Source organism: Dipteris shenzhenensis, chromosome 3, assembly GCF_047967505.1.
Source record: "Dipteris shenzhenensis isolate YYH24624 ecotype China chromosome 3, Dip_SZ_1.0, whole genome shotgun sequence".
Lineage (NCBI taxonomy): Eukaryota > Viridiplantae > Streptophyta > Polypodiopsida > Gleicheniales > Dipteridaceae > Dipteris > Dipteris shenzhenensis.
Window position 1 is genome coordinate 21,964,539 of NC_141598.1, and position 25,995 is coordinate 21,990,533.

General features: G+C 44.3%; 1 protein-coding gene across 1 annotated transcript in view; it reads left to right on the plus strand.

Moving 5' to 3' along the window:
• Positions 1-24,311, plus strand: part of LOC147903517 (chitin elicitor receptor kinase 1-like) — a 40,705-nt gene extending 16,394 nt beyond the window's left edge. Inside the window, exons 7-13 of the mRNA XM_087399616.1 lie at positions 6,951-7,040; positions 20,458-20,557; positions 20,683-20,834; positions 20,916-21,007; positions 23,123-23,261; positions 23,412-23,510; positions 23,615-24,311. Of these exons, the coding sequence (XP_087255742.1) occupies positions 6,951-7,040; positions 20,458-20,557; positions 20,683-20,834; positions 20,916-21,007; positions 23,123-23,261; positions 23,412-23,510; positions 23,615-23,782 (840 nt within the window). The 3' untranslated portion in view covers positions 23,783-24,311. The remainder of the gene's footprint in view (positions 1-6,950; positions 7,041-20,457; positions 20,558-20,682; positions 20,835-20,915; positions 21,008-23,122; positions 23,262-23,411; positions 23,511-23,614) is intronic.
• The last annotated feature ends 1,684 nt before the right edge of the window (positions 24,312-25,995 follow it).

The window sequence follows — 25,995 nt, forward strand, 5'->3', positions numbered from 1 at the left end:
AAATTGAGGGGACGGAAAGCTAGATGGGCAGAATTAATGCAAGATTTTGATTTTGAAATACGTTATCGCAAGGGTTCGTTGAATAGTGTGGCGGATGCCTTAAGTCGAGTCAAGTTTGTAAATGCTATGTCATTTACGGAAATATCCTCAGACCTATTTCAATCCTTGAGAGGGCTTTGCGCAACTGATAGTCATTTCAGCTCTTATTGGCAGAAAGTCCAGGATGGGAGCTCCATGGTTGACCAGGACTCAGGGATTGTGCCACCTACGGTACAGGCGGCGGGAGGTCAGTGGATGATTAGGAACGGCTTGCTGTTCCGGAATGGAAAGATTTGTGTGCCAGATGTTCTGAAACTTCGATCCAAGATTCTCTGGGAGTGTCATGATGCTCCTAGTGCTGGACATCCGGGTATACATCGGACTGTGTCTCTTGTGAAGCATACCTTTTATTGGCCTAAGATGCGTGCATTTATTGAAAACTATGTGATAGGTTGCCGGGTTTGTTAGGTTACTAAGGCAGAATGCCTTAGAAGCGCGGGGTTATTACAGCCATTGCAAATTCCAAGTAATAAATGGAAAAGTATTTCCATGGATTTTATTACTGGTTCGCCTCGAACGCGCAAGGGTCATGACTCCATTTGGGTCATAGTGGACCGTCTGACAAAAATGGCTAGATTCTTACCTACTAGAATAACTATTTCAGGTGTTCAGCTGGCTCACGAGTTTGTGGATCACTTGTTTAAGCTGTATGGTTTGCCCTCCAACATAGTCAGTGACAGGGACTCGAAGTTTACAAGTAACTTTTGGACACTTGTTTTTGAGAAGTTAGAAACTACTCTAAGTATGAGTTCCTCAGATCATGCACAATCCGATGGCAGTATGGAGAAGGTCAACCAATTGGTTGAAGATATGCTTCGTGCATATGTTTCTAAGAGACAGTCTTCATGGGAAGATTATCTACCTATGATAGAATTTGCTTATAACAGTGCCAAGCATTCGAGTACTGGTTACAGTACTTTTATGCTTATGTACGGGTTTCAACCTAAGTCACTAGTTATGGTTGGGTTAAAAGGAATCCAAAATGATGCTGCAAAGACCTTCTTGCTAGACATGCAGGAAATGTTGCAGTTAGCCAAGGAGTCTATTAGAAGTGCCCAAGATCGGGACAAATTTTATGCTAATAGACATCGTTCACCTAGAGAGTTCTCTGAAGGAATGATGATATATTTGCAAATTCCCAAGGAATCCAAGAGCCTAAGTACTGATTTGGTTCCGAAGTTATCCCCCAGATATTGTAGTCCGTTCAAGTTTATTAAAAGAATTGGACCAGTTGCATATCGACTAGAATTGCCTCCTGATGTTAAGTACATCCAGTCTTTCATGTCAGTAGACTGAAAGAAGTATTGGGTGCGGATTTACAACTTGTTTCTCCTCAAGAAATAATAGAAGTTACAGATTTGACTTTTATTCCACACGAACCTGAGTGTATTCTTGAATTTCGTGAAAGACAGATTCGTAATAGAACAATCACGGAATACAAGATCAAGTGGAAAGATCGTGTTGAGGAGGATGCAACATGGGAGACATTATAGAATCTCCAAAGGACATTCTCGGGTTTTTTAGCGAACTCAGGAGTGAGTTCTTAGAGGAGGGGAAGTATGTCATGTGCACGGATGGGTATCCGACGTGTACTGGGTACACAAGACTAGCTCAGGTAGCCTGGGGAGGCTTAGAGCTAGGCAGGCTTGATTCTTGGGTTGAGTGGCAAGGGTAGAACCAGTTAGAGGTCTTCGCTATTTTTGGCACTTGGGGCCCGGGTCTATATAAGGGGCGCAGGGGTTCAGTTCTTAGAGAGCCGATGGGAGCAAGTTTTGTTCCCAGGTGCTAGGTTTGATCTTGGATTGAGTCGCGGACGCGCGCCTGCATCATAGTGTAGCCCAAGGTCCATCAGCAGATCCCAGGCTTCACAGCGCCACCTGGTGGTATGGGACACCAGGCTGGTTAGGATTTGGTTGGGAGTTTGTGCCAGTAGCTCATCTTGTGGCTCGCGGAGGGGACATCTCTTGATTCGGGATCACATCCCGTAGATGTCATGGATGGGTGGTGAGCAGCCTGCTCAGTTTCCTCACGTTGTGTGTGTTCTTGTGTTTGCTTGCAGATCAGAGGTTTCAGGAGTGTTGGGGACGTGTCACTCGCTATAGAAAAATCCACAAACTGAAATACTAATGTAGTACAACATATCAAGTCAGAATAGCCAAGTAGTGTGCAATAGGAGTGAGGCATGAGGGTGTCAAGTGCTCAGAGCTAATGCTCCAAGAACATGATCTGGCGTCGAGTTGTCTGACGCTGTGGTGGAGGGCGTGGTCTCCTCGATCTTTGGATTTGATGGGCTATGTCAACTGTGATGCCATGTCTCTGTCGATCGCCTCTGAGGAGAGCTGAGATAGGTCAAACCTCAATCGTGCGTGCTCTGGTCTCTTGTCGTATGTGAGATCCCTGTGTCCCTCGTCCAGTAGTGGTGTCATGCCGGCTCTCTCTACTGATCCATCTATCTCTCATGTCAGCTAGCTCTTCCTCCTCCACCCCCGAGTGCCCTGGAGCTGACTCAAATGCATAGAAGTCAGTGACGTGTCTCTGCGCTCAGTCTACCTCAGTGTCCTGTGGCGTGGTGGTGGTCACATCTTGCTGCTCTCTGATCTTCCGCAGTAGTGTCTCCTTGTGTCGTCGCACCTCCATCAAGTAGAGTCCAACACAGACCTGGTCCTGGAAGTGGAGTCGTGAGAGGGGTCCAAAACCGTGTCCCTCCTGAAAGAGGCAATGGTAGTGCGTGTTCCTCTCTCCGAACCATTGAAATGAGGGGTCTCATGTGTGATCTGAAGAGGATGGCCACTTCTCTGGAACCATGCCCTCCACTGTCTCCCCACATTTCCTGCCGATGGGCTGACTCCCATGTATATCCTGTCACAGTGGGCAGTCCTCTCTCTGGGCTCTCATGTGTCTCAGTGTGGAAGATCATGTCTCTACCAGTGTATGTCTCCGAGAATCCTCCCGGGTCAGACCAGAGTGTGCCATTACAGTTCCACACTGCCATCTTCAGTTCATTCTGTGCATTCATCCCATTGGTCCGACACCGTCATAATTCACCATCCTCCTTCTCTTCCCTAGCTGGTCTGTCTCGGATAATGACTTTGCCATCTCTATATACAGCCCATTTTCCTGCCTCCCTTGCTGCCATTACCCGTACCATGCCCTCCCTTTTGTGCTCCTGCTGTAGGAGGGTTAGATCATCATCCAGGTATATCCTGGTCCCTTTCAGGGCTGCTCTCGTACTCATAAGGGTAGACCTATCCATGGCATTTCGGACTTTCAGCACTAGTGGTCTTGTTGGTATTTCCACGTTACCTACCCCCCAGGCTGTCTCGCATGTGAGATTAACCCCATTTTCGTGAACAAAGCTTGGGCATCTGCCATTGGGGTATCTCCCACCGTCAGGCCCCTTACAAGCGCATTCAAGACCTTGCTGGATCTCCTTTTCTCTTCCTCTATAGCCTCAGAAATAAACTCTTTCTTGGGTGCAACTGCTGTCCACTCAAGCATTTCTTCTTTCCCTGTGGTGAGTTGTTGTGTAATCTCAGCATGTTTTCCAATCATCGTGGCCTGCATGGCCGACATCTCTTTTTTGAGAGCTGCATTCTCTGTTCTGAGTATTTCCATGGCTTTGCAGCCCCCCTCTGAAGTCATTTGCATGTCCTTCATTTACTGTAATTCAACACCCAATGAATGCAACTTGTCTTGGAGGTTTACTTTCTCATTAATCCACTCTGTTTTTTCTTGTTCCCAGTTCTCTTTCTTGGCCTTTTCCATCCTCCACTGTTCTTGTATTTTCCCTCCTTGCTTTTTAAATTCAGCGAGGGTTTTGTCAACATGAGCTTTTGCGGCCAATAAGGCCACATTTGTGGCCTCTAGGTTGTCTATTTTTTCAATCAACACAAGGCATATTTTGTTGGGGCATGTAAGCACTTCAGTGGTACCTTTGTGAGCTGTCCCATTCGAGAGGGCTGTCAGAGCAGATTCCAAGGCTTGTTTTCCCCAAATATCCTCCACACATCCACGTGTAGGCATGTAGCAAAATGTTTACTGCTTGTTTTTCTGTTTTTTACGGAGATAATGCAGAGAAAAAGGGGTATCCCACTGAAATCACATATTTGCTTGCCTTGCCTGCCTTAGTTCCTCATTGTAGTGCCTTGTACTTTTCTCTGTCCCTTCTTTGCTTCAAGGTCGATTTTCTTGGAGTTTCTTGATTTTCTTGATTTTCTGCAGTTGTCGAGGCTAAAGAGCTGTTCTTTCGGTGCTGTGGAGGAGGTAGAGGCAGCGAACGGGCTGCTCAGCTGCTGCTGGTAGCTCTTGCTGGTGTTGCCACAGGAGAGGGGGGCTGCTGCTTGGGCCGGCTGTAGGTGAGGCTGCTCAGGCTGCGCCTGAGCTGTCGCCTAGGTATGCTAGGCTTGCTAGGGGCTGTAGGTAGGCTAGGCGGGGGCTAGGCAGGGGGCTATGGCTAGGAAGAGGCTATAGGCTAGGCTAGGATGTCGTGGTAAGCTGTCGCCTAGGTATGCTAGGCTTGCTAGGGCCTGTAGGTAGGCTAGGCGGGGGCTAGGCAGGGGGCTATGGCTAGGCAGAGGCTAGGCCGACAGGTAGGGGGGGCTGAGGGGTGGCGAGGGGGTGGCTGAGTGGCTGAGGGGTAGCGAGGGAGTGGCTGGGGGGCTGAGGGGTGGCGAGGGAGTGGCTGAGGGGGGGCTGAGGGGTGGCGAGCAAGAGAGAGAGATCCGTTGCGCCAGTTTGTCCTCAAAATTTGCAAGTTTTGCTCTCTGAGCATCAATTTCAACATTTGTTGCAAACCATTAAACTCCATCTTTTTCTACCATTTGCTTATTGGTTTGCCCGTGATGGGATTCTTGGAAGATTTCTATTAGTAGTTTTCTAAAACTTATCCTTGTTCGTGGAGTTCCCAATGGTTTCATCCAGCTTACGACCAGCTCTGTTTAAGGCTCTCTAAGACCTTGTTAGAACTAGCCATGATAGGTACACCCATCTTAGACTTATTCAACTATTTTTTTCTCACAAAAAATTCAAACGAAAATTTGTTTTATGGACAACGCAAATTGAGGAAGGACAAGAATGAAAAATGTTGCTATTGTCCTTATTTGATTGCAAAATATATTGGTGGCAATGTAGAAGATAATCCAAAATGATTTGGTGTGCCAAAACTGAGGTGGCTCTCTTCCAAACCAAATCTATTGGCTTCTGTTTCTTCATACGTACTGCCCCGATCAGTGGCAAATTGGGAGTTCTAGTTCCAATAAAAGGCACCTTAAAAAACTAGAACAAGCCTTTGAAGTTGTTTTTTGCTCCCAAACAACTATTACATTGTCATTTTTGTTCACAAAGCATATCCACTTGCTTGGTAAGTCATTTATTACATATCTTTTTTTTCTGTAATTACAAGTTCTTAAAATTAGGTTGTTTGCCAAAAGGATGCATATACTTTCCTACTATACATATAGTTTCTAGTTGGCTAGGGTCTAGCATTTGAGGTGGACTTTCTACTAAAGGGGTATGGGCATTAGTGTCCCACAAGTTGAGACATATCTCTATAAGAGATATGCTAAGATCACACTCCACCCAAGTACTCAAACACGGAACCAATAAAATGCATAGAATGTATACTAACCCAGCTTAGGAGAATGTTTGCAGTAAGTAGCCTTGGGTGTGGGCCTATGAACATGAAAGAGACAAAGAGATACAAGACAACACAAGAAACTGATAGGCCTAATGCATTATGTGAGGACGCCAACCAAAACTCAATTAGTCCTAGATTAGCCCTTTGAATAGAGCTAATTGTGAAAAACCTAAGGATGAAAACAGAAGTAAAATCAGCCTTGCCGCAGCTATGACACATGGCAATCTTGACACATGGCATGATGATGTGGTAGCCATGACACGTAGCAGCCTGTGAGGTAGCATAGGACACGTGGCAACTTGTGAGATGGCATAGGACATGTGGCAGGGCCACCCATGACTCATGGCATCACTCGTCACACCATGGACTCAGTCTCCATGCAACCCACCACAATTTAGGGGAAGCCACCACCCCATTCTAGAGAGGAGGAAAGGGTGACATTCTATCTGATGCCCTTCCATCCCCTCCATATCTATGTGAGTGCCAAATCCCATGACCGACAGAAAAGCCTATATAAGAACGACAGAAAAGCCTATATAAGAAGGACCCCACCCCCCCTTCACTTGTTCACTCTGTACCTTGCTGGTGCAGCCTCTACTCTTGCAGCAACCCCTCCTGCAGCAGTCTTCGTCCTCTGGCAGAAGATCCCCTTGCAGTAGTCCTCCTCTTGCGGCAGCTCCTTCTCTTGCAGCATCAGCTCCTTCTCTTCCTGCAGCAGCAGCTTCTATAGCAGCTCCTTCTCTTACAGCAGCGCCTTCCTGTCAGCAATCCTCCTACTGCAACAGCTCCCTCTCTTGCAGAAGCTCCTCTTACAGCAACTACCTCCTCCTGCAGCTCCTTCTCCACACAGTCCTGCAGCAGCCCTTCCCCTAGGCAGTCCTTCTCCCTCTTGTTGGTGCAGCTCTTGCCCATGCAGTGCTGTTCCCTCCCAGCAGCTATACTCAGTTTTCAAGGCAACATGTAGCAGATATTACATTGTTATTCGTTCAGTCTTTGAAATATCAGGCATAAACTCTGTCACTGGACTATTTCTTAACCTTGATTAACATGAAATTTCACCATTTAGTAACCACTATATTCTCCATTGAGGTTTTCTGGAGAAAATTGGTGGGGGGACTTTCTACCACAGTTTTAGAAGTAAATGCAAACCTTTGTGGTAATAATCATGAAAATGTGATCTTTTCTTCTTTTCTTGTTTTTATTTGTGCACATGCAGAGATTAGCGATCAAGAAAATGGATCTAAAGGAAACTAAAGGGTTTGTCAATGAGCTAAGGGTCCTGTCAAGTGTACATCATGCAAACTTGGTAAGGTTCAGCATTCTTCTCTCTGAAAACACCTTGCAAGTAGGATCATATGGAGAAGTGGAGTAAAGGGCATCAAATACTTTTGCACAAAGATTACAAAAGCCCAGTTTGTGGATAATGCGTAAAAAAATACCTGGAGTAGCTGGTGGTGACGATTTTGATCAAATAAGTTAGTTTATGTGTCCAAAGCAGAATGCATGCGAACCAATGTGCTTCAAAATTTGATTATTGATGCATATTTGATTATTGATTATGTAGGTTTTATGTTGTTGCCATTTTATGTTGATGTTTTGAGTGCCTTTGAACCGATCATTTTGAGAAAGATAATGGCTATTGCTTGTTAGAGAAGAGAGTTGCTTGCTACAGCCAAGTCCCAAGCAGGGGAAGAAAAGAGTGGAAATCTCAGGAGATCAGTTTAGACACCAACTCACTCCGTGTGCATGCATGTATAAAAAATACTTCAGAAATGTAAAGAGAACACCCAGATGTACAGCCAGCACAATATGTATTGTTGTCAAAGAATTAAGTGTGGAATCTGCCAAACATGTGCTGTCACCTACGGCATACTGTCGCTGAGGTAGGGTACCAATATCAGCTTCAGATGCTGTTCCTGCTGAGGTAGACTCTGTTAGAATAGGTCAGTGACCCATCTGGGGTCCCCATATGAGGAGGATGCGGGTTCAGTGGACCTGGTTAGGGTAGGGACAATACCTAGAACATGAGCCTACTTACATCTGGCTTTATGGCCTGCAGTATGGGCTAGGGTACCTTCTGGAACTGCGCAGGACAGCATGACACCTAGGGCTGGTTTGCTGGAGGGGCCAGGTCTATTTATGGTCCTGGCATGCCCTGGGAGCAGGTCGGGTACAAGCAGGTCGGCAGACCTGCAGTTGGGGTGATTTTTACAGATTCAGGTCGTGGATACGGTCAGGTGGCAGATCTGCAGTTGGGGTGATTTGACAAATCCAGGTCGGCCAGGATATGGTCGGGTCTGTTTATGGTCAGGGTGTTGGCTGCCTATAAAAGGAGCCAATTACTACCTTGATTTAACCACGTCTAGAGTCTTCTAGCTCTATATGGTCACTATCACTTCTCTCCAAGTGAGGGAATCACTCATGGTTGGTATCACTCATGGTAGGTAAAGAGGAGGAGGAGAGGGGGGGATGTTCTCGGCAAACAATAATCCATAACCCATCAGCTTGGCCAGACTTATTTGGTATTGAGGTGGCTAAGACTTTCTCATAATTACTAGTCTAGCACACTACTACATTAGGAGTGTTACCACTAGGTTTAGACCCGAGTTTAGCTAGATCTTCCATTTTCTTCCGACCTTACTCATTTTCAGCTTGAGCCTCCATCGGTGTTACCCCGCCTCCTTGCAGTCCTCCATCTCGATTAGAAATTGTACGTATCATTTGATATCACTTTCTTCCACCTGACGAAGAGTCCCGAGCTTGGGACGTTTACAGAAACCTTCGCCAGAGGAATTTGTCGGTGGCAGAGTACACTGACAAGTTCAGGGAATGTGTTATGAAAATAACAGACCCTCTCCCTATGTCGGTTCAGTTGAAAGACTATATCTATGGATTGAACGACAAGATTAAAATGGAAGTTCGGGCTAAATATGTGACTACATTAGATGAATCTATTGTAGTAGCCCTGAACTATGAGGATGCCAGAGGCAGACCTAGTGGGTTTGTGCAGGCAGGGACTCAGTATGAGTACCCGATAAAAGGGGGATTTCAGAGGAAATGGACTTCAAAGACAAGTGTCTCGCAGCCAAGTGGCCAAACCAAGCAAGTGAAGCCGGTTGAGGGACAAGCAAAGACAAGTACCATCGTTGGGATGAAAAGAAAAGTAACTCCAATGGCAGCCCGGGCTTGGTCAAAGTCCTCGTTGACCCCTGAGCAAAAAGAAAAAGCTAGAAAAGAAGGATTGTGCTTCGGCTGCCTTCAGCGACATCAGTGGAAAGATTGTCCACTAAACAAGGACCGTCGCATGGCCAATATGATAATATCTGAATGCGACACGGAAATGCAGGTCAGCCATGGAAATTCGGAAGACTTCGAAAGAGTTTCTGTGTCTGTGTATAGCATCGGTAGAGTCGATTGATGATGCATCGGCTAGCACTGAGGCTACCCAAGATGGGAAAATGGCCGAGTTGGCTAAAGAGATATCGGAGAAGTTCTCTGATTGATTTAAGGATGAGTTACCTTATGGGTTACCTGCAGAGCGGAATGTTCAGCATAAAATTGAGCTTATCCCGGGGGCAGAACTTGTAAATAGACCTCCCTATAGATTAAGCTTTATAGAAGAAGCTGAGGTGCGAAGACAACTGGAAGAATACCTCAAGCTAGGGCATATTCAACCTAGTTTTTCACCTTTTGCTTCCCCAGTGATATTAAAGGGGAAGAAAGATTATACTTTTCGCCTCTGTATAGATTACAGAGCATTGAATAATATCACTATTAAGCACAGGTATCCGATGGCTCGGATCGATGATTTGCTAGATGCATTGCATAGGGCCGTAATTTTCAGTAAGATAGATCTTAAGTGTGGCTACCATCAGATCCGTATTAGAGCCGAGGATGTGCATAAAACTGCTTTTAGAAGCAGGTTTGGTCATTATGAGTTTTTGGTAATGCCCTATTCTGGTATTCAGTAAAAGTATCACTGAGCATCACGAACACTTAAGAATAGTGTTCAGTACTTTGAGGAAAGCCAGTCTTTATGGAAATAAAAAGAAAACTATACTGTGTATGGTAAGACTTGAATATTTAGGATTCATAATTACTCCAGAGGGGGTAGAAATGGATCCAAAGAAAGTGGCTGTGATACTGACTTGGCCAATCCCTCAGAGTTTGACCGCTTTGCAATCATTCTTGGGATTTGTCCAATTTTATCGAAGGCATATCAAAGGATATTTCGAAATAGTATCGCCATTGACTAATTTGACCTCAGATAAAGTACCTTTTATATGGGGACAGAATCAACGGGAAAGTTTTAACACCATAAAACAAGTTGTGGTCACATGACCGGTGTTAAAAATAGTTGATCCCCAGAAACCATTGTTCCTTGAAACCGATGGAAGTGGCATTGCGGTAGGAGCAGTTCTCCTTCAAGAGGGAAGGCCAGTAGCCTTTGAAAGCAAGAAGCTTTCTCCCTCTCAACGAAATTGGCCAACTCATGAATTAGAGTTGTATGCTGTTGTCCATGCTTTGAAAACATGGAGACATTATTTGTATGGATCAAAGTTTTATGTGGATGTTGATCATGATACTCTGAAACATTTTTGTAAACAGCCTGACTTGAGAGGCCACCAAGCTAGGTGGGCAGAACTCATGCAGGAGTTTAATTTGACGATTCGGTACCGAAGAGTGAAGGATAATAAAGTTGCTGATGCGTTGTCACGCATTATGCATAACATGAATTTCACGGTGTTAGAGAGTGCTCTAATAGCCAAGATTAGAGAAACTCAAAAGGTGGACGAGTTTGTCCAGAGTCTATGGCCTAAGGCTCATATGTTAAAACCCGGGAAAAAGGATGACTTGGCATCCAGAAAAGGCCAAACTTATGCAAGATATGCCATAAGGGATGGTATGCTAAAAGAAATGGCAAGGTAGTAGTACCTAGTCAGAATGATCTCAGGCAGAGAGTCATTCGACAATGCCATGATAGCCCATGTGCGGGACATCCAGGAGTTGAGAAGACATGATCTTGTGAAGCGAGATTTCTTTTAGCCAAAGATGAAAAAGCATATTCATGAATATGTGACACGTTGTTTTTCGTGTCAGGTAAGTAAGGCAGAGCGGGTGAAGCTACCCGGTTTTTTACAACCCTTGGAGATACCACTAAGTAAGTGGGAGAGCATTTCCATGGACTTTATTGTAGGGCTGCCTACGACACAAGGTGGATATGAATCTATCCTTGTGGTGGTTGATCGTCTTACCAAGATGGCTCACTTCATTTCAACTAGAGAATCTGTTAGTGCCCCGCAAGTGGCGGATTTGTTTATTAGACATATATTTCGTCTGCATGGATTACCCAAATCCATAGTGTCAGGCAGAGATGTCAAATTTACCGGTCATTTTTGGACTGCGGTATTTGAGACACTAAGGACTGAGTTGGGAATGAGTAGTGGGGATCATCCAGAAACGGATGGTCAGACGGAAAGAATCAACTAAATTTTAGAGGACATGCTTAGAGCATATGTGTCATTGAGGCAACATACATGGGACAAGTGGTTGCCATTGTTAGAGTTTGCCTACAATGATAGGAAACATTCCTCTACAAGGTTCAGTCCGTTTGAACTGAACTATGGTTATAGACAAGCGAATCCAACTATAGTTGGAATACCTCAGAAAGTGCCTAGTGCCGCGAACTTTGTGGTTCAGATGCGGGAGATGCTAGCACTTGCGAGAGCTAACATTCGCCAAGCTATGGATAGAGCTAAGGCATATGCGGATGAAAACCGATCCGCTAGAGAATAAGGAAGGAGAAAAAGTTTTTCTCAGAGTTCCTTCGCACTCTAAGTCTTTGACTGCAGGAGAGTGTGCTAAGTTATCACCTCGATATTGTGGGCCATGGTTAATTCTAAAAGGAATAGGCAAGGTAGCCTATAAATTAGAATTACCACCGGGGTGTAAGGTGCACCTAGTGTTTCATGTTTCTCGTTTAAAGCAATTTTTGCATACTGGTGACTCACTAATCGAAGGTGTTGTTTTGTTTCAGGAGATAGAGGATAATGCAAGACGCAAACCAACAAGAATCCTGGACCGAGGAACAATGCAAGTGCGCAATCGGAAGATACCCACGGTGTTGGTTGCATGGCATGGTCTACCTCTATCAGAAGCTACCTGGGAATCCGTTTACCAGTTACGGAGAGTATTCTCAGATTTCATCATCGAGGACGCTGATGCTTGAAGAGGGAAGGAATGTTATGCTCTAGCTGAGATAGCACGACCTCGGAAAGATCGGTGGGCATTTTCTCTTAGATGACTGACTTTTGTAATATTTCATGTGTGTAAATTAAATGGTCAAGGGAAGTAACTGCCAAGGTCCTAGGTGAGGGTGTATCGGCATCGACTAGGTGGTTCTGAGTGCTCAGGCCTAGGTGCACCTAAATGTGTAAGAATGCCAAGGGGCAAATGTTTTAATTGTGCCCCAAGAGAGGGGTAAATGGTGTGCCAAGCTAAAGGTCTAAAATGATGACATGTGGCAGAGGGAACCATCTAGGGAATTGTGGGCTTGTGGATAGGCATGAAGGAATAAAAGTTACGTATCTTTATACACATGCGATCCCTAAGAGAGGCTGGGAGGAAAACCGGATGCCATCGCCTGTGAGCTAGCCAGTGAATCAACGAAAACCAGAGAGATTAGAAATTGTACGTATCACCGTAGATTCATTACCAAACAAAAGAAGAAGGTGGAAATGAAGGGGAATGTCTCGTTCGAGACAAGGTTGATGATTTCAAAATCATAGCCAAGGGAATTGAGGAAGGACTTTATAAACTAACATCTTCTTTAAGGCCCACATCTAAGGAAATCTTGTGGCATGAAAGGTTTGGCCACCTGAATATGCAAAGCCTAGTCCTCATGAACAAGAAAGGTTTTGTGAATGGCCTGCCTCATCTTAGATTAGAGAAGATAGTTTGCAAAGGATGTATCATGGGAAAGCATAGGCCTTGAGAAGTTCCCAAAGAAAGGTTCAAAGAAAGAAATATATCCTTGAACTGATACATTCTTACTTATGTCAAATCAATAAATTGAAAGGTGATTTATTCTAGGAAGACATGGGTTCACATCTCGCAGGATTATGAGACTCTGAAGTACCTTAAGGAATTCATTGCCATATTGAAAACTAGATCGGTAATTGTGTTACGGCTCTCAAATCGGATAAAGGGGGAGAATATAGGTTAATAGAATTTATTGAATTTTGTAAAGAGAAGGGCATTGAAAGACATCACTGTACTTTTCATACTTCCAACCAAATGTTGTTACTGGTCGCATGAACCCTACTCAACTACTTGTCGGCTGAAGCATTAAATACAGCTATGTACCTTCATAATCCGAGTGCTATGAAAGCTGTGCTGAACAAAACTCTTGAAGAGGCCTTTATAGGTGTAATGCCTAAGATAGATCTCCTAAGGATGATTGCAGAGCTTATGCTCGTATCCCTGATGCCAATAGAAGAAAATTGGATCATAAATCAGTAAAGGTATACTAGTTGGCTATAAGGCCGACAAGATGTGGAAACTTGAAGCACACAATATCACTAGCAAGGATGCAATCTTTGATGAAGGAGGAACTTGTTATACTTCACAAAAGAATACATCCTATTACTGAGCAAGTGGTAGAGAAACAGACTGAACCACCTATATTGGTGAAGTTGAACCTAAGGCAAGGACGGTTCGAGATGGTTTTCAAAGATGGTCAAATTACCGATGAATCCTCAACAAGTGAGGATAGACTCAGTTGTTGGAGGAGTGATCCTCATAGGGGCAATTGAGTGACTAAGGTTGGATTGTGTGTGATGGTTCGTGCATACATGCTGGTCGACGTCTTCTGATTGGACCATGCGGGGTCGAAGGGTTTGATTGGATGAAAGACTAGCTATAGTCGGTTGGCCAGTGCATGGATAAAACATGGCACTTTGACAGTTGCATGGCGATTCTGGGAGCATCGAGTTGAGGCGGTATCTATGCACACAGGTGGCTGTCTCTACATATATGTGATCGGGCGATTCAATCTCTCTCTTTGTTGAGGCCACGGGTCATAGAGCTATGCACCATATTGCTTGGTGATGGACTTGTAGTAGTGTAGTTGATGGACAAGGTCGTAGGTCGCTTTTGTGAGCAATTCTATATGTAAAAGGCTACAAACCTGGTCAGGTTGCATCTCTAGGTAGATAGTCAGAGTCGTGTGCACATCTCTGAGAAATATAGAGCTGTTTGGAATTTTCTACAGGGCCGCATGAATTCTTATATTTACACTTTGATATTTGGGTTTCTGAAATTTTATGCTATATGTGAAGAGTGGTTCTCATTTAAGATTACTCTACAAACACCATCATTGGTAGTCATGCAAGGGTCCAAAGAAGGGCACAATGTGAGTCATGCATTAATGACCACTATCAAAGATATACATAATAGCCGACTGTGAAAGGTATGATGATGCTTAGGAGTTACTAGATGTATCACAATCGGTGAAGCATCTCGTGGGCAGGTGACTGCAAGTCGACATACGTACGGACTGTTGCGTATGGTTTGCAGTACGGGTTGTACGATTGCAGATGTGTATGGGTTGTACGGAGTTCAGAGCTGTACAGAATGTGCGGGTACCGCTGTACGATGTTATACGGGCACACTGAGCTATTGTACGGTAGGGTAAGCGGTGGTACAAGTAGGGTATGCTGATGTACGGGCATGATATTGCACCATTGAGAATGGGTTGCCCAAGCTCGCGTATGAGCTTAGTTGGATGCCCTTGGATTGACCAGGATAAGCTGGTTGCTCCTTGATCCTGCTATTTGGTCGTGAGCTGTCTTGGAGAGACTTTGTTGGCAAGATGGTTTATAGTGGATGCTTCCAGTTCCGGTGCAAAGTTCCCGAGATTGTAAGCTGATCATTTGTGCTTTCACCCATTGCTTGGGCATATTAGTGGTCCAGTGGACACTTGAGACAGTTAGGTGAGTTGTGTGACCCTGCACAGGTTGCTAGTAACAATTTCTAAGTTTTATGCAAGCATTTGGAATAGTGTTGAATGCCTATTTCTTTGTGAGGTGAGAGCAGAGAGGGTTATTGCTTAATGCAAGACCCACGGTTTCTTGAGTTTATGCATGCTACTTTGAGGTCTAAGGAGAGAAAGAGGCATTCAAATGCAGGAGAGCCCAGTGGGGTCCAACAAAAGTCACTTGGTTTGATGCCATTGAATGAACAGCCCTCAGTAATGCCAAATGCACAGGGTGCTCCCATTGCAACAATCTTTTCATGGTCTTAGTACGGATATGCATGGCCAAGGGAATAATTTTCAGAATGCAAATCAGAGGCAGCAAGCTTTTCCCAACCCTCTTTGCATCCATGGTATTTTGGTGGTGTTTCGGTGTTCTAGGCTCTGGCTGGTCAAGCTGTAGATAATCCTGGAATGCTGGAAACTACCCAATGGATTCTCAGCCTGGAATGTAAGGTATGCAAGGGAATATGTCTGGGGGTATGCAGCCCGAATGCATAACATAATGTACGGGAATATTGGCATGTAAGCAAGCTCCCACGGGTATGTTTGGAATGCTTGGGGCTGGTTTGGCAAACCCTCCAATGGGTAGTGGCATTGGGAAGACAGGGTGGAGGTAATGCTATGCATCCTTCATTTTTGCAGCCACCTATTTATGACAATTTGTCACTCAAAGGTGAGGCAAAGGATTTCAAGGAAGGTGGGGCAGCAGTGAAGTTTGAGACCTTCAATGAGGCTTAACATAGGTTGAAGGCTTTGACTACTTTTGGGCTCATGCTCGTACTACAGACGGTTCATATGCCACTTTGCTGAAATTGCTTCACCCCTCTATAGAGGGAGCATCTTTCATATGGGCTGAAAATCAAACTGCAGCATGTGAGATGCTGAAGGAAAAGCTTACATCGAGTCCAATGTTGATCTTGCCAGATCCTGGAAAAGCTTTTGCTGTCCAAGAAGATGGTGGATGCATGTGGAAAGAATGGCCTCGGAGCCGTCATCATGCAGGATGGATGGGTTGTTGCCTATGAGAGTAGGAATTTACAGGATGTCTTTGCATCTTTTGGGGATTTACAAGAAAGAACTGCTGGCTGCGATTCATGCCCTTTCTACATTGGGCTGATTCCACGGTGCAGAAAGATCATCAATCTTTAGATATTTCCTCACTTAGACTAAGTTATCTGAGAAGCACATGTGTTGGGCAAATTCTTATCCATATTTCACTTCAGATAGTGCATGTGGAGGGTAAAAACAATGTAGTGGCCTATGCATTGTCAAGGAAACCTCAGGTTTCAGCAGTAACCATTGCTTACCATAGTGAGTTGGATGCAACGATGGATCAGAATGCTGAGGATGAGGATTTCTCAAGGATTTATGACCCTTATGGTCAGCGTCATGAGCATTATACTCTCATAGGTGGATTTCTAATGATGCATGGTCGCCTTTGTGTCACAAGCAATTGAGGTCTAAGGTTATGATAGAGAGTCATGCTCCACCGTATGCAGAGCATAGAGGCATTGATGGGAGTGGAGCATTTTTTCTATTGGCCAGCTTTGAGATGGGATGTGGATGCCTTTGTTAGAACATGCATCATATGTCAGAACGTCAAGTTTGACCGACAGAAGGCACATGGATTGTTGCAGCCATTGCCTATTTCAGATAGACTGTGGCAGAGCTTTGCCAGAGATTTTATATTTGATCTTCCTAGGACACTTACGAGGAATGATGGCCTTTGGACTATTATATGCCAGTTCAGCAAGCATGCACATTTCATTCCGGTAAGGAAGAAAAGTACAGTGGATCACATGGCAGGATTTTTCATGAAGAACATCTTTAAATATCATGGGATGCCTCAGTCTATTATTAGTGACAGAGATTTGCGCATGACGAGTCTATTTTGGGCTCTTTGAGAATATGGACAATTCTTTGAAGTTTTCATCTTCTTTTCATCCTCATACAGATTGGCAGTTAATTCGACTATACTTGACTTACTGAAATGTTATGTGTCTGAGCATAAGACACAATGGGAGCAATATTTTCCATGAGTGAAGTTTGCTTATGACAATACTGTGCATACTTCAACTGGTAATCCTCAATTTGAAATAGTGGAAGGAGGGAGGAAAGTCTCGCCTATCTTGCATACTAAGGATAAGATTTTGGAGGTTGATAAGTATGTTGAGAGCATGGATGTGGCATATCAGAAAGTGAAGCAAAGCTCTCCAAAAGACTTAAGCAAAGCAAAAGAAGGCAGCTGATCATCATCGTCGTGCACTAATGTTTAAAGAAGGTGACTGGGCTCTTTTTGTGTTTTGAAAAGACGAGGCTGAAAAATAAGAGGGGCAAAGACCGGTTTTTTCCCAAGTTGAGTATGAGATACTATTTCAGAGAAGATCAGTGATGTAGCTTACAAGTTGAAGCTACCAGATCATTGGAGGATTCACAATGCTTTCCATGTGAGTCACCTTAAGCCTTTTTTCAGGGGGATGTGCTAGAGGATATTCCTTTTGAGATGCAGCCAGAGGTTGAGGATTTGGATGAGATCCTGGTTCTAGAGCAGATTTTGGCACATAAGGAAGATAGAGTTTCCCGTCGCTACTTGGTGAAAATTTTGAATTATTCACCTTTGCATGCAATGTGGCTAAAAGAGGGCGATCTTACAGATACACCTAAGCTATTACAACTCTACTTTGGTTGTGGCTTCTTCAGGCTCAGCAGAGTGTAGGATTGCTTGATGCTACCTCTTTCAAGACTCAAGGATGGCAGTCTCTTTATCATGTCTCTTTATCATCTGCTTGCTTGCCCCCTCAGGGGAGAGAGGGATCGTGCACGTGCCTCTGTTTTAGTGGAGAGATGGTCCCGTGCTCTGAAATATTGGGCCGAGCCACTTCCCATTGCGCCCAGCTGATGTGTGTTTGCTGCCCTAGCATGAAGTCCTCTTGGCCTTGAATGTCGGAATGCTAGAGAAGGGGCTACCGAGGGTTGGCCTGAACAAGTCCTCGAGGTAGGCGCTGCCAAACTCTATGCAGGAATCAATGACATGCCCTTTCCAGTGCGGGGGCTATTATGAGAAGATCCACCAATGAGATTGCTGCAACTAGCCTCCTAGGCGGGGGGTATTCCTGCTAAGGCCTCTGTGAAGCAATTGCTTCCAGGGCTCCGACCTCGGGGTGAAATCTCGCATTGTTGGCTTGCCCAAAAGGGCTCTACTCTGCATCTTTGGGTCCAAGTCCTCCCTCTTCTTGGGGTAGGATCACCCTCTGTTAGACAACCATGGCTCTGGTGTTTCTTGTGTTCGATCCTATCTACAAGAAGTTACGTATCAAGTGCCTGAGCTATCCCATGCAGCCCCTGTGAAAACACCAACAGTCCTAAGGGCTAGAATTGGCCTTGATTAAGGGACACGAGGCTATGTACCATGATGTGGTTGAGAGGACTTGGTTTGCTGCGAGGGCCCACCTTGCAAGGGAAAGTGTGGCCGAGCTCCAATACAAAAGCTTGCACCGCACAACAACAATCTATTGCTCCATTGAAATGTCAATACCCACTTGGCAGTGTAAGTACCTTGTTGTCTGACCTTGCGGGATCCAATGGAACCAAGGGTGGCTCTCGGTCCATGTTTTCTTGACCTTCCTCCTATCGCCATGGGGAAGTTGATTGATTTGGTTCAGTTGATCCTAGCCCCAGATGCCATGCAATACAACTCTCAAGGGCTCATTGGACTCCCTCCAGACTCGTTGCTGTGCTCTCCACAAAAAGTACCATGTCATCTGCAAACTCTGAGTCCAGTAGCTCCTCCTACTAGCGGATTGAGAGTTGCATCCCAGTGAGACCCGCCGCTTGGGAGTGCAGAAAATAGCTTAGAGCCTTTCCCACAAAAAGAAAAAGAGCGAGAGGTAAGTCTTGACGTACAAAGCAAGAGAGAAAGCCTCTCTCGTGTGACCTCCAATAAGCAACTTGTTGGCACTCTCCGCACTCTCTATATACAAGGCAGAGGCCCCTTGAATCCATTCATTCGAGAAACCATCCTCCGCATGTGCCCTCAAGATGAGGGCCACTCCACCCTGTCGAAAGCCTTCTCAAAATCCAAGAGAAGGATTGTGATATGCTGAGACTCCTCTCAGGTCCAATCCATTGCTTGCAAAAGGTGAAGATGATGTCCAAGATATTGCATGCCTGAACAAAACCTGTCTAAGTGTCATGGATGATGTCAACAAGATGGGGCTACGGCTGCAGAATCAAGACCTTGGCTAAGATCTTGTAGGAAGTATCTAGCAAGGTGATGGGGTGCCATTGACGAATATCTTGATCAGTCTCCGCCTTCCGGGATCAAACAAATCCACCTCGAGCTCAATGATTGGATAAGCGAGCCTGAGTCAAAAATCCTTTGGAAGGCCAGACACAAGGGTGCATGAATGTACTCTCAAAAGCACCTAAAGAAAAATGGTGTCAATCCGTCCTTGCCAAAACCTTGTGTGGAGGGAGAGCCTTGAGGGCCTTTGAGAGCTCCTCATATCGAACGGGGCCTCCACTCGGAGAGACCCGTGTCGTAGTGTGTGTTTAGATTGCCTCTTGGGCTGCAAGACCTTGGGGGGGACTCCTCCCGAGACTGAAACCACTATCGATAGTCTCTAGAATCTCCTGAGCGTTTGAGCCAACTGGCCACTCTCATCTCACAAGCGCTGTAGCTGCATCCTTGCTGAGCGAGGGTCGGTAGTCTGCCTGGTCATCCTGCCCCCCTTTAGCTAATGCATGCATTCTAATTCTTGGACTAATCTGTTCCTTGTGGGTGTCCCCACGATGCACATTAACCAGTGCAAAAGCATAGGAAAAGAAACTTGCTCTAGTTGACTAAATTCAACTTTCTTTGACTGGAGTCAATAATAAAAAGATCTCATTATTTCTTGGGATAAGGACGATTGGAGGACAGCTGTACAGATGCATGGCTGACAGGTCGGCTGACTGAGTGATCTTTGTTGGCACATCTGGGGACACCCTAGCCTATAAAAAGGTCCCATTGTGGGGGCATTGAGTATTTCAGAGAGGAGCAACCCGCAGCCATTTGGGCACCACAATATAAGTCTGCTTCATGGCGTGACTAGCCAGGTATCTAATCAGAATGATACTAGACTAGGTTTATCTAACATGCTCATATAATTCTCCCTATCCATGTGTTCTTATATAATTCTCCATGTCAAAATTTGAATAAGAGGAAGTACTTTCCATGAGTTCAGTGTTTGTTAGAGTGAAATGTACTCAGAATAGGGCCCAAAGTAGATTCAAAGAGATTCCTATCCTTGAAGACTTTTTTAGTTAGAATGCGATCAAGCATGGACCAAGCACTAAAATATGCAAGCAAAATAATTTATGCCCTGGTATACCTTCTAGATTGTCACTTTTATATTCTAATCCAGTTGAAGCTGAGAAGTTTACCAATGCAGTTTTTGCAAGTAATCTCATAGATTTTGGACTTCCAGCTGATGATTATATCAAGATGAAAGAGATGAGCACATTCGTTTTCTCAAGTCTTTGAGCAGGCCAGAGGCCGGTGTTAGGAATGTTGTCAGAATTCGATTTCCTTGGCAATGATTGAAATTCGAACTGATTTGTTTTGCGTTGTAAAACGAATAATTTTTAAACATGTGTAGATCTCCATTGTGAATCTGATGCATGGCCTGACTGTATTGTTTTGCAGGTTCGCCTTGTTGGTTACTGCACGAAAGTATTTTTGTTTCTTGTGTATGAGTATGTTGACAATGGAACTTTAACCCATCACCTACGTTCTGGGAATAATGGTGTGCATTACCAGCTTATGATCATTGAGCCCTGTCTTTTTCAGTGTAATTGGCGTGTTAGTATTCCTGAGACTGACGGAGGTATTGAGATTTGTTGGTAACGGATTTCAATTAAATGTTTTCAGGAACTCAAGTGTTGTCATGGGAGAAGAGAGTCCAAATAGCTTTGGATGCTGCAAGGGGGATTGAGTACCTCCATGATCATACCATCCCAACTTACATCCATCGGGATATAAAGCCAAGCAATATTCTTCTTGACACAAGCTATCGTGCTAAGGTCCATTCCTCTAATCCATTATTGGGCCTTTACAAAGTTGTGTTTGTGTGCAAATATCTAATCTGTTTATGGATTTGACAGGTTGGAGATTTTGGCTTAACAAAACTAACAAATCCAGAAGAAACAAACTCCACAACAAAGCAGGGAGGTACATTTGGTTACATGGCTCCTGAGTAAGTTTCATATGATCTGTGATACTCTAGTCTTCCTTCTTGTTCTTTAAAATAATTTATTTCTTTTTGTTTTCCTAGACTTCTGGTCTGCTAAATGTGTTGGAAAACTAGAGGTAGGTTGCTTGCTTAGGGCCAACACTACTCATGCAGCGGAAGATACACCCCGAGATCACAAGATAGAGAATAGAACACGACTCATACACATATGCTTTTGTTTGAAAGTAAGAAGACAATCAGATTTGAAAGAATACTCAGATGTATAGCCAAAACAGAAAGATATATATAGAATTTCAAGTACAAAAACTTGCCCTAGTATGTACCAACACCTTCAGAAACCACCTCTGAGGTTACGTCCCCAAAACAGGCTCTGTCTTGCTGCACCCGAGGTGGTTAAGTCCCAAAACAGGTTCTGTCTTGCTGCACCCTCTGTAGGAACTCTTCCTCTTCTGCTACATGCCTCTGTGTAGTCTTGAGTAGCTGAGCACTCCTGCAAAGTTCTGCTCTTATATGTACTGCAGAAAAAGCTCCCTCTGTTGAACTGCCTTATGCTCTCCTACAGGGTGTAGGTCTGCACCTAGTCGTGCTGAAGACTTCTGGATCTGGCCTGCAAACACTGATGACTCCTCAAACTCCCTCTGCTTTTAACCCGGAAGTGACCCGCAGGCTGAGTGTCTACTGGAATGATCTCTGCCCTCCGAAGGGGCCCTTTTATAGGGCTGAATTCCCCTGGAACCAGCCGACTGGTTGGCTGGTCTGTTTCCACAGACTAAGTCTGCTGCCCCAACCGGACAGACTACTAGGGAAATAGATACACCAAGTGCGGGCCAAGGGAAATGTGGCTCTCCTGCACAATTGCTAGGGTAGTGCCAAGTGAGCTCGATTGGAGAAGAAAATATCCTCTCCCATAGATGATGAGCACCAAGCTTGCGTGTGACCAATCCCGTATCTGACTCCTCAAGGGCGTGAGTCCAACAATTCTGCCCACCACCACCCTATCCTGTCGAGACTGAACTTCAAATTTCACATGTTTATCTTGGGGAGAAAGTAAAACCTTGACGATAGTGGTAGTTGAAGGTGCTGCGATAAGAGCCCTTCTTACCAGACAGAAGCCCCCACCAAGCTTCTTTTCTCCAAGGTAAAAACAAAGAGCCTTGCACTGGGAAAAAGGAAGGGGTAGGTGGAAAAGAAGGAAAAGAGCAAGGATCAAGATCCCCACTGGAAGGCCAGCCAAGAAATCATACAGGGGGCTCCTCTAAGCTTGGAAGGCTGGCAGAAAATAAATTAAAAAAAGGCCAATCAAGCCCCCAAAAGAGCCTGCAGCAGTAGGCTGGGAAACTCTGCCGAACAGTCCTGAGAGCTTGCAATGAGAGCCAGGAGGCTGGAGGCGCACAAAAACAGTAAGGAGGCTTGAGTACACCCGGCTGGAAAGGAACTCCAAGAGGGAACCCCAGTCCAAAAGCAAACAGGCTGGAAGCTCCCGGGAGCTGCGGCCTGCCCGAGCTTCGGGGCTGCTGCTGCATGCACCTTTGACCAGTTCCAGGCGGCCCCGGACTGTCGTGGGTGCCTGGGAACAAGTCTGAGAGTGACGAGCTTTTGCTGGGGAGTCCCAAGACTGGCGACCAGCGGGGGGTCCTGCAAGGAAGCTGATAGATGAGCGCAGCTGAACCACCACAGATCCACACGGGTCCATGAACAGGACAACAGGCTATAATCACAGCTGGACAGGGCAAGAAACGGGATGAGGAGGGGTGCAAAGCAGAGGGGCAGAAGAGGGGAGAAGGGCAAGGGGCGGTTGTGCAGAAGAGGCTTTTTTGGTTTGGGGGGGGTGTGTGCAAGGAACGTTTCTCAGGGGAGGCAGGGAGCTCACACTTCAGTCTCTGAATCCATACCCAAGGATTAATCATGACTCTTGACGTGCGCATGGATCTAGTCAAATTTCTTTTCGAAATTTTGTAAATATCCTTTTCTCTCTGTGGTTTTTAATGATCACTCTTGCTTTTGTCTTTCCTCTGAAGTGATGGGACTCTGACCCTTGTGTACGTTAAGAGTTTGCTGTGAAGTAATTTTCCTACTAGAGATTGGGTCTCCCATTTATGGAGTCGTGTTTACATGTAGGTATGCTCAATATGGATACATGTCATCGAAAGCAGATTTATTTGCTTTTGGAGTGGTTTTATTTCAACTTGTTTCTGGAAAGGAGGCTCTTATCCCAACAGATGCTTCTGTAACGCAGTACAAGGACCTTAGGTCTCTGGTATGTCTTGAAAAACTGCAGCTGTTTTTACAAAAAAAGACAGGACTTTGTACTGTCATCATGTTTTGATAAGTGTGTTCGATCATCATGCAATTGCTCTTCTTTTCAATGCCATCCTTAAGATCTTGCATGGCATGAGTGTAACTGCAGTTTGAAGATGTATTGAATGATCCTGATGCACAAGAGAAGTTCCAGACATTGGTGGACCCAGCTTTGGGAACCAATTTCCCAGTTGAGCAGGTTTGGAAGGTAAGCATTCAGTATCTTTAAGTGAAGCACCCAATGGGTATTACCTTCAACAAACAATTTGTGGCTTATGTAACTGACTACACTTTCAACAAACCTTTAAACAGATGGTCAAATTGGCAGAGAGGTGCACGAGAAAGGAACCCGAACTGAGGCCTCCAATGAGGGAAGTTGTTATAGACCTTATGACCCTAATACATCTAACTCAAGGTGTGCAACCCCATTCCTTCTTAGGGGATAACAGTTCATATAGCATTGCAACTTGGTCGCAGTAATGCTCCGACATCAATGACAAGATGCCTTATACGTGGATGCTTATAGCACATGACCAGGATATGAATTAGACGGGCATTGCCTTCTTTATAAGATGGTTTGGTATCTTGGAAGATGTTGATAGCTGATAGTTGGGGTGCATAAAGCTGGCATGTGTCGGACAGCTAGGGGTGCATATATCCACTACCAAGGAATGTTAGAAGAGAACATGTAATTCAGCCAACTTTCCCTTCCACAATTAATGGTGATAAATTTTCATTTTTGGTGTGCTACGAATAGAGTGCTTACCTCTCTGTCAAACACATATGCTTGGGTCTTCATGCATGCTCATTGCACGTGTTCGGGGAGATTGCCTTGGTGAATGGAAGACTATATATTTTGACGTGTGAAATAAAAGCATTACATTACCACCCCATCATACAATGAATTTCATAAAGCTGAAGCAACAAGTTAAATGACACAGAAAGGAAATAGGAAGTTCATGCTTGCATTTTCACTGTCAAGGCCACATATTGCCTACGTTCAGGCCAAATGCTTGTATTTTCAGTGTTTGGGGAAATATGCCGCAGATTGTCTACATCAACTCCTTTTATGCATCATGCCCCTGGATTCTCAGCCACATAAAAATTGTTCTCTCACTGCCTGTATTTTCCTGGTTGTGAATACTATGAGAATTTCCTTGTGTTAAATTTAAGACGATGTTGATAGTCTCGTTTCCTGTGAATGCCCTGAAGTAGCACAGCTGTGTGTTTTACAATTATTGGTGCAGGAAAGTCAAACCTATAGTTGACTAGCCTAAATTTCTCACGATTGTAAATGTCTTTATAATTTTCCCTCAACGTTATGGTTAATGTATCTGTGGAAATGTGTCAGAAATACCTATTGTACTTGAATTTTCGTGGTTGGACAATTTATCTTAAAGGAAACATTTACAAATGCACTAGGTGAAGTAAAAGTTCTAAACAATTACGACCATGAAATTACAAACAATTTCTTCCACCATCGGGTCAAGGATGTAAGTAGGGAGGCTTATATATATCAAATGAAAGTGAAAGAGAGTCGAGGAGGGGAGAATGTAAGACAATAACGTGTTAACACGTGTGTTACACGAAGATGAGTGCCTAGGCCACCACCTATTAAGGGACGTCACCACGAGCAAGTCCACATAGATGAATGATGACACTAGAATGCATGACATAAGGATGATGATGTTGATGATGAGTGACCCAAGGGTCCCATGTTGGCAACTCTCAAGGTACTCCAATCAAGATCAAATTTGAAGATTTCAAGATCCTGTGAGTCTGTCAGATTGAACCAAGAACATTTGAAACTAAGAACAATGACCAAGAACAATTTGAGAATAGAGAGAGAGTTGCACTATAGAAGAATTGACTAATCCAAAGTACCATATGGTGTTTTGATGTTTCATGTTTTCATACACGATTTCTATACCATACTCTTGATTATGGAAGTTGTTTGAGATTTTTTAACAAATTGCACTACATGAGTTTTCGTATATTACTTCATGATTGGAAGTTGTTTCAGCATGCCATCTATGCTAATTGACCATTTAGCATTTGTAGACATGTTCCATCTCCAATTTGATGGCACCTTTTAGAATTAGTTGACAAGGCTTCAGACATTGTAAATCGAAGAAAGTTATAGGGGTAGATGGACAACTTATTAGCTTATGTCATTCATAAAAAACTTAGTTGTTATTTCTTGCTCAAATGTTTTTAAAAGTCCATAACATAATGAAATTGACAAAAAGGCTTGATAGGCAACGGAGAGCACAGAGGGTTGGGTATTATTTCAAATAAATATTAAAGAATCAAATTGACAAAAAGGCTTGATAGGCAACGGAGAGCACAGAGGGTTGGGTATTATTTCAAATAAATATTAAAGAATCAAATTGACAAGAAGGCTTGATAGGCAACGGAGAGCACAGAGGGTTGGGTCTTATTTCAGATAAATATTGTGGCTTCAAACCAGACTTCAAACCAGTTTGTTAGGCTATAAAAATTTTGTGATAACTCGGGTCATCATGTCGGAGGGGATGCTTTTCTTGTCAAGAAAAGTTTAGAGGGAGCACCTTGTTCAGAGATGCTAATGGCTAGAGCGTGGTAGTGTTTTTGGTGTAGTGGGGAGGAGATTGGAATATAACAACATGAGATGACTCAGATAGGTCACACATGAAGAAAAAGAAGTCTTTTTC